This window comes from Eubalaena glacialis, chromosome 2, assembly GCF_028564815.1.
Source record: "Eubalaena glacialis isolate mEubGla1 chromosome 2, mEubGla1.1.hap2.+ XY, whole genome shotgun sequence".
NCBI lineage: Eukaryota > Metazoa > Chordata > Mammalia > Artiodactyla > Balaenidae > Eubalaena > Eubalaena glacialis.
In genome coordinates, this window is record NC_083717.1 from 184,352,429 (window position 1) to 184,371,270 (window position 18,842).

The 18,842-nt window shown below is 42.1% G+C and overlaps 3 protein-coding genes across 3 annotated transcripts; 1 reads left to right on the forward strand and 2 right to left on the reverse strand.

Annotated features, from left to right (window-relative positions):
• Positions 1–414: 414 nt before the first annotated feature.
• MOAP1 (modulator of apoptosis 1) lies at positions 415–2,810 on the reverse strand. The gene is given in 3 exon segments (XM_061182827.1): positions 415–1,782; positions 1,785–2,048; positions 2,051–2,810. Coding segments are annotated over 3 exon segments (1,056 nt in total). The 5' UTR covers positions 2,142–2,810; the 3' UTR covers positions 415–1,081.
• A 138-nt stretch (positions 2,811–2,948) lies between these two features.
• Positions 2,949–4,634, forward strand: LYSET (lysosomal enzyme trafficking factor). The gene is made up of 2 exons (XM_061182828.1): positions 2,949–3,397; positions 3,853–4,634. Exons 1-2 carry the CDS (start codon positions 3,300–3,302, stop codon positions 4,262–4,264), a joined length of 510 nt encoding a protein of 169 aa, XP_061038811.1. The 5' UTR covers positions 2,949–3,299; the 3' UTR covers positions 4,265–4,634.
• A 10,370-nt stretch (positions 4,635–15,004) lies between these two features.
• GON7 (GON7 subunit of KEOPS complex) lies at positions 15,005–18,810 on the reverse strand. The gene is made up of 2 exons (XM_061182829.1): positions 18,571–18,810; positions 15,005–16,165 (listed from the first exon to the last, which is right to left on the reverse strand). The coding sequence occupies exons 1-2, from the start codon at positions 18,776–18,778 to the stop codon at positions 16,071–16,073; spliced, it is 303 nt and encodes a 100-aa protein (XP_061038812.1). The 5' UTR covers positions 18,779–18,810; the 3' UTR covers positions 15,005–16,070.
• Between the last annotated feature and the right edge of the window lie 32 nt (positions 18,811–18,842).

Sequence of the window (18,842 nt, forward strand, 5' to 3'; positions counted from 1 at the left end):
AGATGACAGAATTCTGAAACTAGTTGTTTTCTTATATTGCAGGATTTTTAAGAGGATTAAGTGAGGAAGTACATGGAACATTTAGTCCAGTCTGCCGTGCAGAGGTATGCAATGTTCCTGTCTTTCTTTTCACCCTCCAGATTCAACGCCCTGATGCCTTTGAACCTGCTACTTGCACTAATTTATACAGTCTCATTTCACTCTATTGTACTTCAGGAGAAGGTCCTGCCAGCACTCTCACTTAGAAAACTACTCCCTACCCACCTGGGCACCAGGAGGAAAGTGTCCAAGGGACTAAGACTGTGCAAGTTCAGTGGTTTTCAGATTCATGCTTTTGGAACCCTTTGTTCAAGTGAAATCTCCCTTGGAACCTTGATACAAACACACTAGGTAAAAAGGTCATTTTATTCACATTTCTTTATTTTATAAGTTCACATCTATAATTTTGTAACCTATTAAAATGATATTCAGAACTAGATGCTTTGAGACACACAACAGAAATCTGGGGTTAGAGGTAGCAGCTGCAAACTGACCAACTGCAGCATTTAATTCTGCCTCTTGTTTTGATGGCATAGAATCAATAAAATTCCGATTCACACAGAAAATAACCTCTTAACCCCTGCTCACGATCTTCATGATTAATGTAGGGCCGTACACATCCCAAAACTATCTATGACACATTATCACATCTGACAGCTACACTTGCACCTATTATCACACAAGCTGACATCTGAACGAGACCATATCAGCATGTGCACCTGAGCCTTGCCTGTCCTCTCAGAGTATCACACGTGCGTAGTGATGAGACTTTTTGTACAACTGTGTGTGATAAATAAAAAAATTCACAGGGTGAATTTAAATATATAAATACCAGTGCAGAACTACATCCTTCTAGTCAATGACACATTTAGGAGACATTAAATGGGCACAGAAATGACAAAGGATTATACTGGGAACTGCACAAAAATGAGTTACTTGGCAACACAAGATAGGGATTGGTTAATGTCTGTCACTGAGCATACAGACTGTTCTACCTTATGCTCTGCTCACTGCCAGAGAGCCCTTCCTGATTTCCCAAGATTCAGGTGAAATGCCCCTCTAATCCTGCCTGGAGGAGGGCCTCCTCCTCCTCCTCAGCTGCCTCTTCATCCTTTATTAGTGTCAGTAACTGCAATAAGCCAGGGGCTGAGCCGTCCTCTGACAGAGCAAACTTCCTGCGCGGTGTGCTGTGGACTGCTCCAGCAATGACCTGCTCCAGGCGGGCCTGATTCACAACTTCTTGCTCAACTGCTCCTCTCTCTACCAGTTTCTGTAGTGAAGGCTCCAGCCTTAGTACATAAGCAGACAATTTTTTTTCATCCTTCTGGTAAGTGGTCAGATATTTGACCTGCAACACCCTAGGATTATCGGTAACCCCAAATACCTGCTCCAGAGCATGCAGGCATTCAGGGACTGTAATTAAAGGCTTGTTTATCTTGAGGACACGAATGATATCAGATGCCGGGCCTCTAAGGCTCTCTAGCAATCGCCTTCTTTTTTCGGCATCTGACACCTGCCATGTCTTCATCATTTGAGTGGCATGAAACAGCCAGGATTCAAACTCTTCTTCTTCTGGCTCTGGAGGATCACTGCCTGAGAATACTCTCAGCTTTTTGTATTTCAGGTGTTGCAAGGCAGGCTGAAGAGCCTCATCTAATGCCTGTGCCAACATAGGGGCCCGCACTTCTGGGATCATGTCCTGGTCTAGGTCAGAAAGGTCGTTTCCATACCCAAGAGCTCGGTAAACTCACCCAATGTCACGCCTTCTCCCTCTAGGAATTCATGTAACCTGCTTAAAAATTCACTGTCTGGGTCAGGGGTCTTAAAGATCACTCTCCAGGCACCCCCGCTTCCGGGTATCTCTTTAGGGACCAGAGCATGACTCATCTCCTCAGGAAGTGCTATTAAAGCTGCATTCCTGTTCTCTTCCCTCCGGAACATCCTCCCGAGCCGTCGGTACTCGCTCAAGGGAGCTAAACCAGATCGCAGAGCCTCCTCAATTTCTGCCTTTTACAGGTCTGGGGGATGCCGGCAATCAACAGCGCTTTCCGCGGGTTTACATCCATCCCCCTACACCAGTCTTCTAAGAGCCTCAGCGTCATGATGCCCAAAACAACACATTTAAATTCCAATTTGTCCCGGCCACTGATGCCACTGCAATTCACAGTATTCCTCCGCGGTAACCGAGTTAAGTCTCGTCAACGTCTGCAGTTCCGACGGGCAGTGAAGATGAAGTAGTCACGTTAGTTCAAGTTGTAAATGAATAACCCGAGCCCGGAGAAGCCCCGCGCACCCGCGCCGGCGGCCGGCCGCACTGCGGCAAGCAGCCACCTTACCCTCTCCCGGTCTCGGGCGACCCGCAGCAGACAGCGGGGTCCCACTTCCCCTCGCAGTTATCTAGTAGTCATGTCTGGGCCCGTCGCCGGTGGCCGAGGCGCCAGGGCCTGCTTCCGACGCTTCCCGGGCGGCCAGGTCCGAGGGGCGGGAGAGCGGCTTCTCCTGCACTCGGATGGACACTCGAGAGGGATACCCGAACTACGTAGAGGCGCGCCGGGGGATGGCTGACCGCCCGTTGCTGCGGTGCTCTCCGCGGCGAGGAACGACGGGGGCGACCAGAGCCGCGAGCGAAGCGACGGGGAGAGGCTTTGAGGAGCGCTGAAGCGGCCAGCCCCAGACTGCCGCCCACCTGAAGGGTAGCGCCACAACCGGCGCCTCCGTAGCCTCCCCCGAGTCCCAGCAGAGCTGTTTCGGGCGCGCTTGGGGAGGCGGTGTCGCGGCGGAGGCTCCCTGACGTCACGAGGGGGCGGGCCTTTCGGGGGCGGGGCAAGCGCGCTTCCGGCCCGAGCCGGAAGCCCCGACTGCGGCAGCATCCGGGACGGCGGGCGGGTGGGCCAACCGGGACAGGAGGTGAGATCCGGGACCTGCCCAGCTCTGCAGGCTCGGCCTGTGGCCGCTGCCGGGCCCTGGGCTCCCGGCGCTGCAAGGCGGAGAGGCCGGGTCTGGCGCCGCCCGCGCAGCCCTGTCGCGGCGGCGGGCGCTGCAGCGCGACAGGGGGCGGGGCCGGCTGCAGGGGAGGCCAGGGTGGCTGGGGAGCCTCCCGGCTGGGCCGAGTGACACAGGCTGGGGCTCCGGCAGCGGCGACAGGGGCCGGGCCGCCGCGTGACCGGCTGCAGTCACGCTGTGCTTAATCACAATTAGCTTTTGCTCCAGGCTGGCCGTGCTCACCATTCTCCCAGCCGGTGACCCCGGGGATTTCTTTTATGGTGGCTTTCTCTGAAATGCCAAAGCCACCCGATTATTCAGAGCTGAGTGACTCTTTAACGCTTGCCGTGGGAACAGGAAGATTTTCGGGACCACTGTAAGTGTTTAAGAGTTGCTGTCTTAACTTGGGGGCTCCGACATTGGTTTGACTTGTAGAACCAAGTTTTCATGTCTGAAGCAATACTGTTAATTCCGAAAGTATTTGAAGTATAGAAGTGAAATGTTCTCTAGGAAACTAGTTTAATTACAATTTAAGGGAACGTGTGCTGGACCTATTTAAGCCAGATTTAGTGATTTATTTATCTGTGGGATTCAGTAAAAAGCACACTTAATACATACTGAAACTTTACTTCCGCATAACTATTACATAAAACAACCTGTAAGATGTTTATATTTCTTAATAGATGTAAATTTAACTTAGTTATTTTAAACCTCAAATGTGTTAGGGAGTATTTTAGAGCTCATTGGACAAAAAGTACGTACATTTGGAATAGTTGACATGACAGCATTACTAGACCCTCACTGTGTTGTTATTGTTGTTTTAACTCAAAGGCACAGAGCATGGAGAATGATGAACTTCCGTCAGCGTATGGGATGGATTGGAGTGGGATTGTATCTGTTAGCAAGTGCAGCAGCATTTTACTATGTTTTTGAAATCAACGAGACTTACAATAGGCTGGCCTTGGAACACATTCAACAGCACCCAGAGGAGCCCCTTGAAGGAACCACATGGACACACTCCTTGAAAGCTCGGTTACTCTCCCTGCCTTTTTGGTTTTGGACAGTTATTTTTCTGATACCTTACTTGCAGATGTTTTTGTTCCTTTATTCTTGTACAAGAGCTGACCCCAAAACGGTGGGCTACTGTATTATTCCCATATGCTTGGCAGTTATATGCAATCGCCACCAGGCCTTTGTCAAGGCTTCTAATCAGATCAGCAGACTACAACTGATTGACACATAAAATCAGTCACCATTTTTTCCTTGCAAGTACAAAACTGCCGGTACCGTATGAAGCCTGATCACAAGACTGCAGTTTCTTCACAGATCTCAGGAAGCTGTGGTGGGGCAGAGGCTTTTTAAAGAATGGGACTAGGGGACTATCTTTATCTGAATATTGAATTTTTAGGTAAAGCCTGTGATACAGTACTACAAAATCATGTTGATGACTTCAGATTTTGGAAGTAAAATTTTATCTGTTATTTGCAATCTTTAGAAACTTGAATAAGTACCTGGATTCATATTTTTATTCTACTGTGCAACATAGTGATGATTCAGAAATTTTTCCTTTGGGGAAAAAATGAACATTTCCATTGCGTTTAATGTAAAAAGGTCCAAACATGGTCATAAAATTTAAATTTTATACAATTACTTGGCTTGCTTTAAAATTCTTCAGACTAAAACACCAGTTCTTCCTGTTGTAGCTAAGCCAACTATTTATGCTTGTTTGCTATCAGCTTGTGAGAAATTGGTATAAAATTATTGAGGTGATGGCTGTCTTGAGAAGCAAAATGTGTTCTTCATTTTGGTAATGCTACTGGCATTATTAATTAGCTAGAATTATTCATGCAACTTTTTTTTTTTTTAAACTACTTGGGAAGAGACTAAGTGTTTGAAAGTTGAGAAATCTAACACATAGAAGATGGAAACAGGGTGTTCAATGAAAATACTTAAGCCAGTCCCTGTCAGATGTATGACATCTAAAAGATGCTCTCAAGTCATCGTCCTGATTTTCTTTTCTGCCTAAGGTCCAGTCTTCAGACGTTAGGTTAATTGCATGAAGATGTGATCCCTGTACTGCCTCCTTTGCATCTGTACTTACTACCTCATGTCTGGTAACAATACAAGTAACTAAAACATGGAAAATTAGATATTAGGATTATTTTTCTTTTTTTCTGGGTGAGATCAAGATATATTTTTATACAGTTATATCATCAATACCAGGGAAATGTTTACACTGACCGATTTGAATAAGAATCATAACATTTTTTGGTGCTTACTCCGTTGGGCCCTGTCCTAAGAGCTTTACATGAATTAACTCATTTAGTCCTCCCAACAACCCTATGAGGTAACAGTTATTATTATCCAGATTTTACAGATAAGGACCATGAGGTGGAGAAGTTAAGTAACTTGCCAAAGGTTACACAGCCAAGAAGCAGAGCCAGAGTTCTAACCTGGCATCTGATGCCTTTATTCCTAACCACTGAGCTGTGACAAATGTTTCAGCACTGGGTACTGTCTGCCTAACTATGCTAAAGATTGGAAAAGAACTGAGAAAGGTTTTTCTCAATTTGTGTGAGCTACTGAAAATCTAAAAGTTTTCAAGCAACCTCAACCTTTACCTTATATCAGGTTTGACCAGAATGGAAGGCTGAGCATTCCATAGCAAGCTTTCACTTGAAAGATAAAGCAGGTACTCTTGTAACTCAAAAGCAGCACCATCAGATTCTTCTCTTCTTCTCCAATTAATCTCATTTCTCTCCTTTACTACTTCCAAAGGTCTAGTTACTGAAATGATATATTTTTTGCTACAATACATTGAATCTTCAAATTAAGCAGCAGTTTGAAATATATGTTTCTGCAAGGGTCAGATAACCAAATCACTTGTATCTTTTGAATACTTACTAAAAGTATGCATACTGCAGGCAGTTTCCTGAGAGATACACAGTCATGCTGCACAAGAGTCCTATGAGGCAGGTATGTATTGGTACTAGTACCATTTTACAGAAGAGGAAAATGAGGAAACCTGAAGCACATACCGATTAATAACTTGCTCATGGTCACACAGCAAGTGGAAGAGCTAGGATTTGAACCCAGGATATCTGGTTTCAGATCTCCAGCTCTATCATTCCACTATACTGCTTATCAAAAAAAAAGATTAAGGAAAGTCATTGAGCAGTTTCTTGTTTTGTCTTGAGGCAATGATAGTTTGGAAATGATTTAAGGAAATTATTTCCATTATTTTTTGTTTTATAAATGCTTGATGTAATGCAAGGTTTGTGAGTTTGCTATTTGTCTTGTAAGGTAGTAATTCCTTTTTATTGAAGTAGACTTTATTACACTTAAGATTCTAGTATTTTGGGATTTGGTGAGTAAATGCTCAGTCCATCTCTTTCTTTCAAGATATTGCCTTGATAGTAGAAATATTAAAATAATTAGAGTAGGAGTAATGTAGTATTTCCAATGCAATCACAAAGGTTTAGACTGCAGGGTTAATCTGTTTTTTGATTATTTAGGAATTAATTATCCAAGTTTTAGATTATTCCTATTTTGTCAATGGCTATTTAATAGTTCAAATCACTCTTTTGGTAAAGAGAGAAAGGTGAAATTAGTCTCTTAGCTCTATTAGATTGAGGTGGAGGTTGAAACCAATGGATAGGAGATCTGTGTATTATAACAGATCATCACTTATTTCATAGTCACATCACAATACAAAAAGCTGTGAATACAGGATTAGATAATGAGATAAATGGCAAATATAGACAGTGCTTCAGGGATTTTAGGGAAGGGACACATCCCAGGATCTAGAGCTAGTCAGTGATATTTGCTTCCAGATTGAGAAAAAGTTACAGCTCCTAGTGGGTTTTTTTGTTTTTTAATATTTATTTATTTATTTATTTTATTTGGCTGCATTGGGTCTTAGTTGCGGCATGCGGGCTCTTTGTTGTGGCACTGGGCTTCTCTCTAATTGTGGTGCGTGGGCTCTAGAGCGAGCGGGCTTAGTTGCCCTGCGGCATATGGGATCTTAGTTCCCCAACCAGGGATCGAACATGTGCCCCCTGCAGTGGTGGGGCGCGGAGTCCTAACCACTGGACCGCCAGGGAATTCCCAAATTTTCTGGTTTTAAAGAGGCTACCAGTTTCAAAGTAAAAAATGTGATTCCCCAAGTTTAGAATTTGATTCTACTTCAAACAAAGCTTTTATAATTAACAAGCTTTTCTTTGCAGAAGTGGAATCATCAGATAAAGTGTTATGAGAGTAACAGCACCCATAAAATAATCAAACCTGTATGTTTGTTCACCATGGGTAGTGTTAAAGTCTGTGTTAAGATTATCTGGTGTTGATTTCCTTCTTGATGGATTTAACGTTCTCAATCTCCAAATCACTGGCAGAAAAGCTTACAGCAGTACCACATGACTCATTTTTGCATCAAATATGTGCCATCACTTTATAAATTCTCCAATATATTGATAAAGTTCCATATAACTCTGGACCGTGGTTGGGAATCATTATGCATTGGTATTTTTGTTTTGGTCTAAGGCAGTGAGTGGGTCTTGAACTGTGGCTGAATGTTAGAATCACTCAAGGAAATAAAAAAACAAAGCAAAACTCCTCATAAACAATGCCAGGGTCCCTCCCAACTATCAATCCCTGGGGGGAGGGGCCGAGGCAATCCTGTTTGAGGAGGTCTTCAAGCAAGTCTATTAGGGTTGAGAGTTACTGGGCCAGGGGTTTTTACGCACCATAAAGCTTCAGCTGTTACTCGTGAGAACTGTGTTTGTCTTTGGAACAGTGTCAACAATTATTTCATGGTAGGCTTACCCCAGCTGTCTGAATTGTGCAAATCTTTAAAAAGGTGTCTATATATTCTTTCTTTTCTTTTTTTCCAAGGTTTAAATAAACTTTATTGTTAACTAGACATATAAACTAATGTATGTGGTCCCAGGATGTCAAGCATGGAGAAAGAGAGGTCATGAAGGTCAGCTGCAGAAGGTCACTAACTGAAGGCCATGATCTAGGGGAGGCCAGCCAGGAATGCAGTAGACATGATCAGGACAGGCTGGGGGTGGTCATGTCACAGGTAAGGGAGAAGACAGCCCTCTTTACTCCTGCTTCTTGTAGCTCTCCAGGTATGACAAGACCCAGCCCCACGCAGGAGGAAACAGGAAGCAGGAGGTGAGCCCAATGGCAACATCCGTGGTCCTGAGCTGCTCCTGTGGTGGCTTGGAATGCATCTGGGCATGCAGCAACGGGAGCTGCAGGCCGGGCCTGTCAGGCCCCTCAGCAGCAGTGGCGGCGGAGTAGACATGACCATACCAGGTAGACTGCAGACAGCTGCCAGCCAGAGCCCAAGGTCGGGAATGAGATGTCTATATTTTGTGATTCTGATTCCTATCGTCCAATTTATCCTGAATACACTTCTCTCAGGCTTTTGCCTCCCACTCTACCAAAGCTGCTCTCTTGTCAAGAGGTTGCCAGTCATTTACATGTAACTAAACCCAATGGTCAAGTCTCAGTCCTCAAATTACTTTTTTTTTTTTTTTTTTGGCTGTGCCGTGCCTTGTGGGATCTTGGTTCCCTGACCAGTGATTGAACCTGGGCTCTTGGCAGTGAAAGCATGGAGTCCTAACTACTGGACTGCCAGGGAATTCCCCCTCAAATTATTATTATTTTTAAAAACATTTATTTATTTATTTATTTTGGTTGCGCCGGGTCTTAGTTGCGGCAGGCGGACTCTTAGTTGCGGCATGCATGTGAGATCTAGTTCCCCCACCAGGGATCGAACCTGGGCCCCCTTCATTGGGAGCACGGAGTCTTACCCACTGGACCGCCAGAGAAGTCCCTCAAATTACTTTTTGACACACTCCCTTGTCCTTGAGCTATTTTCTTCAGTTGGCTTCTGGATCAGTACTGCCCAATAGAATTTTAGTGATGTTGGAAATGTTCTGTATCTGTGCTGTCCCTATGAATAGCCAGGAGCCACATGAAATGAACCCTTGAGATGTGGCCAGTGCGGCTGAGGAACTGAATTTTAAATTTTAATTAAACAGTCACATGTGGCTAGTAGCTACCATGTATTAGTCCAATTCTAGATACTTTTCTGATTTGCTTCCTTCCTCATCAGCTTCTCCTATCCCCTTTGCTGTTTCCTCTTTGAGGATCTGCCCAATTTCCAAGTGTTAGCATGCCCCAGTTCTCTTTTCTACACTTAATCCCTTGTCATCGCATCCAGGCTCATGGCTTTAAAACCCAAACTTCTATCACTTCCTTGATCTCTCTCCTGAGCTCCAGACTTGAATATCTAACTGCCTACTTGATATTTACTAAGATATCTTACCAGGCACCTGAAACTTAACCTGTCTATAAAGATAAGCTGCTGATCTCTCCACCCACCAAAATCTGCTCCTCAAGTCCCCTACAAGTCTACTATCAAACAAAAGGCGAGGGATCATTTTAAAATGTTATTCCTCTCAAAAATCCTTCTATAGCTTCCCTTCTCAGAATAAAAGCCAAAGTCTTTAACATGGCACACAAAGTTCTAAGTAAGTGGCCCTCGATTTTGACTTCATTTTCTACGACCCCCTCCACCCCTTGCTCCACTCCAGCCACACTAGTCTTTTTGCTGATTCTAGAACATGCCAGAAAAACATGTTTCAGGGCCTCTGGGCTCAGTGTACCTTCTGCCTGGATGCTCAGCCCTGACCGGCTCCATCATCTTCAGACCTTTGCTCAACTGTCAGCTTAGTGAGGCTGCCTCTGACCACCCTATTTAAAATTAAGCATCCGCCTCCGTTTTTCTCCAGAGCACTTACTGTCATATGACATGTTATACATTTTGTCAGAATCTAAACCTCATGAGGGCAGGGATTTTGTCTGTTCATGCCATGTGCCCCATGCCCAGAACAGTGCCTGCCACATAGTAGGTGCTCAGTAATTATTTACTACATGAGTGATTTTTATTGCCACTCAACAACTCTCTCACGAGGCTGCAAAACAATCTAGAGAGAATAAAGTTACTAAATGCATAGCATAATTTGTCATGTGTTCTAGGTAAGTTTGGTTACTAAGCTGTTCCCAGTTTCAGCATGTAGGGATATATTCTTTCCAAGGCCAAGATTTAAAATGAGTCTCTTAATTTATTTTTTCCAACAGTTCTTGTGATGTTGGCTGTCTTGGGATTTTCCTTATTCATGAGAGAAAAACATAGACCACAGTCACAAACAAGGTTTTAAGTGGTGGTTAGTCTTGAGAAATTCTTAAGTTACAATCATGAAAACAATGGTTTCCTAAACCACCAAACATACGCAGCAAGTATCATGAGGACACCTTAGAGCTACAGCACACACGTTCAGTACTCTGGTATCAAGGGGCAATACCTTGGCCCTATAAAGCACTCATTTAAACTAGTAATGTGCTTCCAGAAGTTACTTCTATCCCCAACAGAATTTTTGGCATAAGAGTAAATTTCTATTTAAAACTGTACCCCAATTGCCTTGTTGCTGCCCCAACGTGAGCTGCTACTTTTTAAAAGATTTAAATAGAGGCTTACTGTCTAGCATTCACTGTTTCCTGGACCATGTCTTTATTTTATTTTATTTTTTTAATTATTTTTTTGGCTGCGTTTTGGCCTTCGCTGCTGTGCGCGGGCTTTCTCTAGTTGTGGCGAGCGGGGGCCACTCTTCGCTGCGGTGCGCGGGCTTCTCATTGCAGTGGCTTCTCCTGTTGCAGGCAAGGGCTCTAGGCGGGTGGGCTTCAGTAGTTGTGGCTCGCGGGCTCTAGAGCGCAGGCTCAGTAGCTGTGGTGCACGGGCTTAGTTGCTCCGCGGCGTGTGGGATCTTCCCAGACCAGGGCTCAAACCCGCGTCCCCTGCATTGTCAGGTGGATTCTTAACCACTGCGCCACCTGGTAAGTCTGGACCATGTCTTTAAATAGAGCAACTCTGATCCCAAAGGTCACCTGAGAACTGGAATAGTTACAGTAACATTGGGAAATTCTTTTTATACTTTGAGAATACTGCACTGGCTAGAGGGTTAAGGCTGGGCCCATCAGTTTTAGAAATACCTCCTCCCTTTCATTAATGGTACCCTATTCTCATATTTAGCCCAGCTCTCGTAAACCTCTTTAGAAGTTGCATACTCCCTCTTCTGACAAAGTAGTAGTCAGATGGGAAATGTGGACATTTTGTTTTGTTTAAGTCTGGATTCGTTAATTTTTGCCCTGAATTACACACATGACAATGTTTTAAACTGTTAATATGGCTGATGTGCCCTTATTAAAAAAGCATGACTTTTTTGTTTTTCTGTTTGTGTAGAAAAATATGTAACATATGCTTTTTTAAAAAAGCAAAGAGAGGGCTTCCCTGGTGGCGCAGTGGTTGAGAGTCTGCCTGCCAATGCAGGGGACACGGGTTCAAGCCCTGGTTCGGGAAGATCCCACATGCCGCGGAGCAACTAAGCCCATGCACCAAAACTACTGAGCCTGTGCTCCAGAGCCCGTGAGCCACAACTACTGAGCCCACGTGCCACAACTACTGAAGCCCGCGTGCCTAGAGCCCGTGCTCTGCAACAAGAGGAGCCACCACAGTGAGAACCCCACGCACCGCAACCAAGAGTAGTTGCTCACAGCAACTAGAGAAAGCCCACGCAAAGCAATGAAGACCCAATGCAGCCAAAAATAAAATAAATTTTAAAAAAGCAAAGAGAACAAGAGCATACAATGAAAAGTCTCGCTCTCACTCCCAACCCCAACTCCTTCTTCCAGGTGCAGTTTGACTATCCTTTCAGAGATACTATATGCATATCTAGCCAATATTCTCCACTAGAAGCATTCTGCACTCTGTTCTACATCTTGCTAGTTTTCATTTAACATCATATACTGCATATTGATCTTAACAACACATAGAGCTATACCTTGGTCTTTTTTTAATGGCTGCACAGAATTATTGTACTAATGTGCTTCTTTTTTAATTTAATTAACTAGGGTCTTCTGCTGATGAACATTTAGGTTGTTTACGATCACTTGTTACCAAGAATAATGCTACAATGAATAGTTTTATATATTTATCTGTGCATATGTGTGCTATTAACCATAGGATAAATTTCTATTAGTGAAATTGCTGGGTCAAAGAGCACGCACATTTAACATTTTGACAGAATCATCAACTTGACTTTTGAAGAGCTTATACCAATTTACACTCTTACCACCAATATATTATGGACTTCACACCCTTTCTAGCTCAATATTGCATAAAACTTTTGCCCTTTCAGTCTGAGAAGTAAGAAAACAGTACTGCATTGTGGTTTTACTCTTCATTTCTTTGAAGTGAAATTTTCTGCTGTCTTTCTGACTGGTACACGTGAGAGCTATAAAAGGAATTTTAGTTCTTAGTCATTTCTGTTGAAAATACTAAATACTTTTTCCCACTTTGTCCTTTAACCTCATTTACAGAATGTTCAGAAATTTTCATTATTATGTAATTGCATTTACTAATCTTTTCTATCACGGTGTCTGGATTTCTAAAAATCTTCCTTAGGTAACCTTCCTCACTCTGAGACTATAAAAACTCTTAGTCCATTTTCTTTTAGTACTTTTACAGGTTTTTTTTTTTTTTTTAATACTAAACATCTTGAATCTACCTGAAATTTATTATGCCCTAGGTAGTGAGAAAAGAACCCAACTTCATCACAAAAACTAACCAACTTGTTTCTCATTTGTTAAAACCGAGTGTTATTTTACAAATATTCTCCAATTTCTATAATAATTTTACACTCTAATCTTACTATATACTTAAATGTGCAAGATGACATAAGATGATTGTAGTATGATTAATTTCCCCAAACATGTTAATTTTATTTGTAACTATCACAGTTACAAAATTACATAACTCTAATACAGTTTTAACTCGGTGGTGCTCAGCTGCCCACCAGGGTAAGTTCAAACAGGAATTTCTTGTTAATCATTTTACCACAACGTGAGTTAAAAAGCCTAGGTTTTTAAGATGTCTTATGTATGCATCTTACTGCAGTATGTTAGATAAGAAATGATATGCTATGTTTGTAGATTGAACAGTTCTACCGAGAAATAGGTGTATCTTTAATAGGCTAAATAGGATCTAGGGAAAAGTACTACATAATAAACTGAGGGCCACAGATGTCTCGATTTTCCCATTTGGAAGAAAACAAACTTTATTTCCTTAAAAATACTAGCCTTCTCAATAAAAGTTTAAAAAAAATTTTGAGGGACTTCCCTGGTGGCGCAGTGGTTAAGAATCCGCCTGCCAATGCAGGGGACACGGATTTGAGCCCTGGTCCGGGAAGATCCCACATGCCGTGGAGCAACTAAGCCCGTGCGCCACAGCTACTGAGCCTGCGCTCTAGAGCCCGTGAGCCACAACTACTGAGCCTGCGTGCCACAACTACTGAAGCCCGCGCGCCTAGAACCTGTGCTCCACAACAAAGAGAAGCCACCGCAATGAGAAGCCCGCGCACTGCAACGAAGAGTAGTCCCCGCTCACCAGAACTAGAGAAAGCCCGCACACAGCAACGAAGACCCAACGCTGCCAAAAAATAAATAAATTTATAAAAAAAAAAAATTGAGCAGCTCGAAGAAATAATTCTAATAAAGTACATTTTATGAGGGAGTAAGTACAGGGGGCCAGGTTCCACAGAAACATATAGTATGGGGACCTAACATTGTCTCAGAAGCTAAGAAAGTTCTGCTGAAGGAAATGTTTAAATGTTCAAACTTCCTAACTAATATTACAGCCAAGCAACAGCAACCTATTATAAAAGAGTAAAAGTTCTTGTCCTTGGCCACAGAACTCTATTAAAATAAGTATTTAATGCAACACAAAAGCACTTACATATATACATATTTGCATGTCCATATATCTCATATTTAGAACTCCATATGTTTCATATTTTAAAAGATTATCTAAGTCTAGCATCAAGCTTATTTTAGGTGGGATTGTGGGGTTGACTTTCTTGTATAACAGTAAAGTTGGAGCTGTTTCAGAGAATAACTGTATCCTGTATGCCTGTGGCCGTTTTTACCTTTAGAAGGCAGCAGATTAGAAAACCAGTCAAGGCGTTTCTTTTCTACTGGTCCTTCAAGCTGGTCCCTCAAACCTTCAAAATCTTTTTTGTCATGCATGTGGCTCACTTAGGAAGACAGTATTAGAATCAGAAAAAGATCGATCAGACCTATAACCCAGACCTCCAAACACTAGGCCACAAGCAAAAATATGTTGACATTTCTTCTTCATAAACATACTTACTAAACAGAGGAGACAAAATGTTCAGGAGCAAAGTTCAGCTACTACTTTAAAAATATGAACTATTTTAATTATACAGGTTAAGTTTTTTTAAGGATTGTATAAAGATAAAAGATTATTATAAATCAGTAACTGAGCTAAAGTCCCAATATTAGAGACATTATCACAAACTAAACAAGGTAATTTCTGACCATTTATAAAACTTTTTCTAGTTGGTATTGTTTTAATTACATAAGAGTACTTAGTGGAAGGCTGATGTGCCAAGTAAAACAATACTTTAAAGATATGAAAAGGTGTGTAAATTCAGTTTCCTTAATAGCATGTACTTTGTAAGCTATAGGTTTCAGAATGTGTAACTGGGAAAGTGCTACAGGAATCTTTCAAAGACTATGTGTATAACCCAAGCTCTGCCAATAAGCTCTGTAACTCAGGGCAAATACCTAACATTTGATTCACCTCTGAAATAAATCATATAATCTGTAAGGTTACTTCCAACTCTAAAATTCTATGACAATTTGTGTTTCAGTAGGTACATGCTACTTGATTTCTCTGCAGTTTAGCTATCTAAATGAATCAGGAAACACGCAGAGTAAATGAAAAATGCCTTAGTCCCTCCGACAAGCAGAAAAGGAATACATACACACACACATATATTTTAGGAATAAATACATATATATATTTAAAGGATTTGATAGTCCTTTGCTAAGCAAAATCAAAGTTTGACTACAGGATGACACTAAATATCTTTTTATATTCAACACAGGTTGCTTACCTAAAGACTTATATTTGTGTTAACATAAATAGCAAATCACAGCATAAAATCACACCCCATTTAACTCTCTTAAGGTACAGGTTAAACATATATCCATTGAGTGGTATCATCTCCAGAAGTCTGTATACTGGGTGTGAGTGTGGATTCAAGGTTTCCTTGGGTCTCTCTCAAGGGCTCTCCTTTCTCTTCAGTGTTTCTCTCCATTCCCATTTTCCTTCTACTTATACAGAACTGCCATTCTTAAATTTAATACCCAATTTCCACCACTTGTTCATGTCAGTTCCTTGAAATGTAATTGTCCATAAGCCTTGACATGTACTTTTTATAACAGACGCAGAAGCTAAAAGATGTAGACATCACACAATTTAATCCAGAGGGTATTTAAAAAGTATAAAGAAAGAATTCAGTTGCCAACATAGTGGATTTTATACATTATTAAATGTCTATTTTATCTCCGTGGTCTGAAACTTACTTCTCACTCAAGAAAAAAGATTCCTGGGGCTTCCCTGGTGGTGCAGTGGCTGAGAGTCTGCCTGCCAATGCAGGGGACACGGGTTCGAGCCCTGGTCTGGGAGGATCCCACATGCCGCGGAGCGATTGGGCCCGTGAGCCACAACTACTGAGCCTGCGCATCTGGAGCTTGTGCTCCGCAGCGGGAGAGGCCGCGACGGTGAGAGGCCCGTGCACGGCGATGAAGAGTGGTCCCCGCTCGCCGCAGCTGGAGAAGGCCCTCGCACAGAAACGAAGACCCAACACAGCCAAAAATAAATAAATTAAAAAAAAAAAAAAGTTCTCATTTTTTAAAAAAAAAAGAAAAAAGATTCCTTTCTAAACATTTATTCTATCTTTCTTTGATGGAAACAGCAGAAAAGTTTCTTCTTTGACAAAATTGTCCCAGGGGAACAAAACAAATGCTTTCCAAATTAGAGCACAAGTCTTCCTTAAATGTCAGTGTGTGATAAATAAGATATCATAGCAGTCTTTTAAATTTCATAAAAGCTACAGTTAAGTTGGTGTTTTTGGCCGTTTTGCAGATGGTCCATCTGAGTGAGTTCTGTTATCAACGTTAGTTTCATCTTCTGCATCATCTTCATCATCACCTTTTAAAATAAATATTTGTTGTATGACAATATGTTCATTGGTTAAAAGAAATATACATAGCTAAAGCAGTTGATAATGAGACCATTTCACTTTAGGGATTAATAAAACAATGGATATATCAAATTAGAAATATGTACAGTTAAAAAGACTTTGGGAGTTTTGGTGTTTAAAATCTTTCTTTTCTATCAGTTTTTTTGGAGATATGATTCATATACCATAAAATTCACTTTCAAAGTGTACAGTTTATTGATTTAGATATTCACTAGGTTGTGCAACCATCACCACTAATTCCAGAACACTTTTCATCTTCCCAGAAAGAAATCTCATACAAATTAGCAGTCACTTCCCATTCCCCTCAGCCCTTGGCAGCCACTAATCTACTTTCCTATCTCTTAGATTTGTCTATTCTGGACATTTCATATAAATGAATCATAAAACATGTGGCCTTTTGTGTCTGCCTTCTTTCACTTATCATGTTTTCAGAGTTCATTCATGTTGTATAGCATTTATCAGTACTTCATTCCTTTTTGTTGCTGAATAATATTCCATCGTATGGATATATATTTTATTTATCTACTCATGAGCTGATGGACATCTGTGTTGTTTCCACTTTTTAGCTATTATGAATAATGCAGCTATGAACATCTGTGCGTTTGTTTTTAATGGGAACATGTTTCCAGTTCTCTTGGGAGAACTAGGAGTGGAACTAGGAATCCCTAGGAGTAGAATTGCTGGGTCGTACGACAACTTTATGTTTAACTTTTTGAGGAACTGCCAAAGTGTTTTCCAAAGAAGGTACACCATTTTGCATTTCCACCAGCAATGTATGAGGGCTCCAATTTCTCCACATCCTAGCCAGGACTTGTTATTGTTTTTTCTGATTACAGCCTTCCTAGTGGGCATGACATGGTATGTCACTGTGGCTTTGATTTGCCTTTCCCTGAAAGTCAATGATGTTGAGCATCTTTTCATGTGCTTTCTGGCTATTTGTATATCTTATCTGGAGCACTGTCTATTCAAGTCTTCTGCACATTTGGTAACTGGATTCTTTTTTTTTTTTTTGGTCATTATGATGATTTTCTTTCAATTGAAGTAAAATTGACCCACAACACTGTTAGCTCCAGGTGCACAACACAGTGACTCAATATTTCTGTACATCACAAAATGATCACAATTATTTGTCTTTCTAGTGTTGCATTCTATCACTTTTCTTTCATAATTGTTACATTTTTAAAATTTTGTATTTGTTGAGATATGATTCATGTAAGATAAAATTTGTCATTTTAATCTCTACAGCTTTTAACAAAGGAAATTCAAACCAAAGCTTTATGGGGACCTCATTAAACATACAAAAGCATGTCTTCCTGTATGAAGATATTACTGACCCACTATTAGTAGAACAGGTGGCAGTTACTTTTCCAGTAAGTAATGATATGTATATATATATATATTTTTTAAATGGCTCTACCTATACCTGTCCTTATTCCAATGATAATATTTTCAACGGATTAGAAAGGAACTTTTGGAGCCAAGAACCAGGACTTCTCTCTCATGGAAACAATCTATTATCTGAAGTTCGTGTAATATTCTGAATTGGTTCCTTCACATTATCTGGCAATCAAGATGGAAACAAGATGGAAAGGAAAGTACAGTACAGTACAGTTTAAGCTCCTCTACAGAGGAATTAAGTCCTGATTCTAATATTTAGTTCTTAGGTTCTGCAGCTCAGGGTAGTCAAGACAAGACTTTAAAAAAAAACGAATACACTTAAATTTCCCGTTTCTACCTTCAAATTGCACCTACAAAACTGGGAAAGGAAAGGAGTTCCTGAGAGTTAAGACTTGTTCATCTGAAATCTGTTGCAATCTTCGGAACCTGCTCCTATTCTGTGACAGATGGCAGTCTTCCAAACTTGTTTGTAATTTCACACCGGGGAAAACTCCTTTCCATCCTTCAACACCCAGCTTAGAAGTCACGCCCTCTCTGAAGTCTTCTTGGGTTCTCTAGGTTTGCAATAGCTACAGAGGAGCCTAGGGTCATCCTTCTACTCTTTAATAAGAGTGTTTGTCTGTCTAACCCCTCAGCGGTCAGAGTTCCACAAGGACAGGAACTGAGTTTCATTCTTTCTCCAAAGCTCAGCCCAATGACTGGCATACAGCAGTAGACGTTCAGCACGTTTTTGTGTGTGTGATATAAATGCAAAGAGAATCGTGAAAAGCAGCCGTGGTAAATGAGCCCAGGTACAGCCCAGATCTGGCGGAAAGTGCTAACAACTTTTAGTTGGAGTTCTTCCCCCCAGGCTCACTTTCTCCAAGTTTGCCACTCCACGCGGGCTCCCTGAGCCAACTTTCCCCGGGCGCCCCTGCCCGCCCATCTGTCGCTCCAGCACCGTCCCAGAGCTCACCGTCCAACGCCTCGTCTGGAGCCGCCGCCACCCGGTCCTGTGCTTCCCGCTGTACCGGGGAGCCGAGGAGGTCGGTCACCAGCTCCCTCATCTTAGCCACGCCCGACAACAAGCCCTGGAAAGGGTCGGCGACGTCCGGCGCCTCACAGGGCACCCGCAGCTGCTGTCGCTGCCCTTCCTGCCCAACGTACTCGGCCAACAACTCCATGGACACCGCCGAGCTTCCAGAGCGCGCCGCGGTGACGCGCCACCCGGAAGCGGAAGCCAGCTCG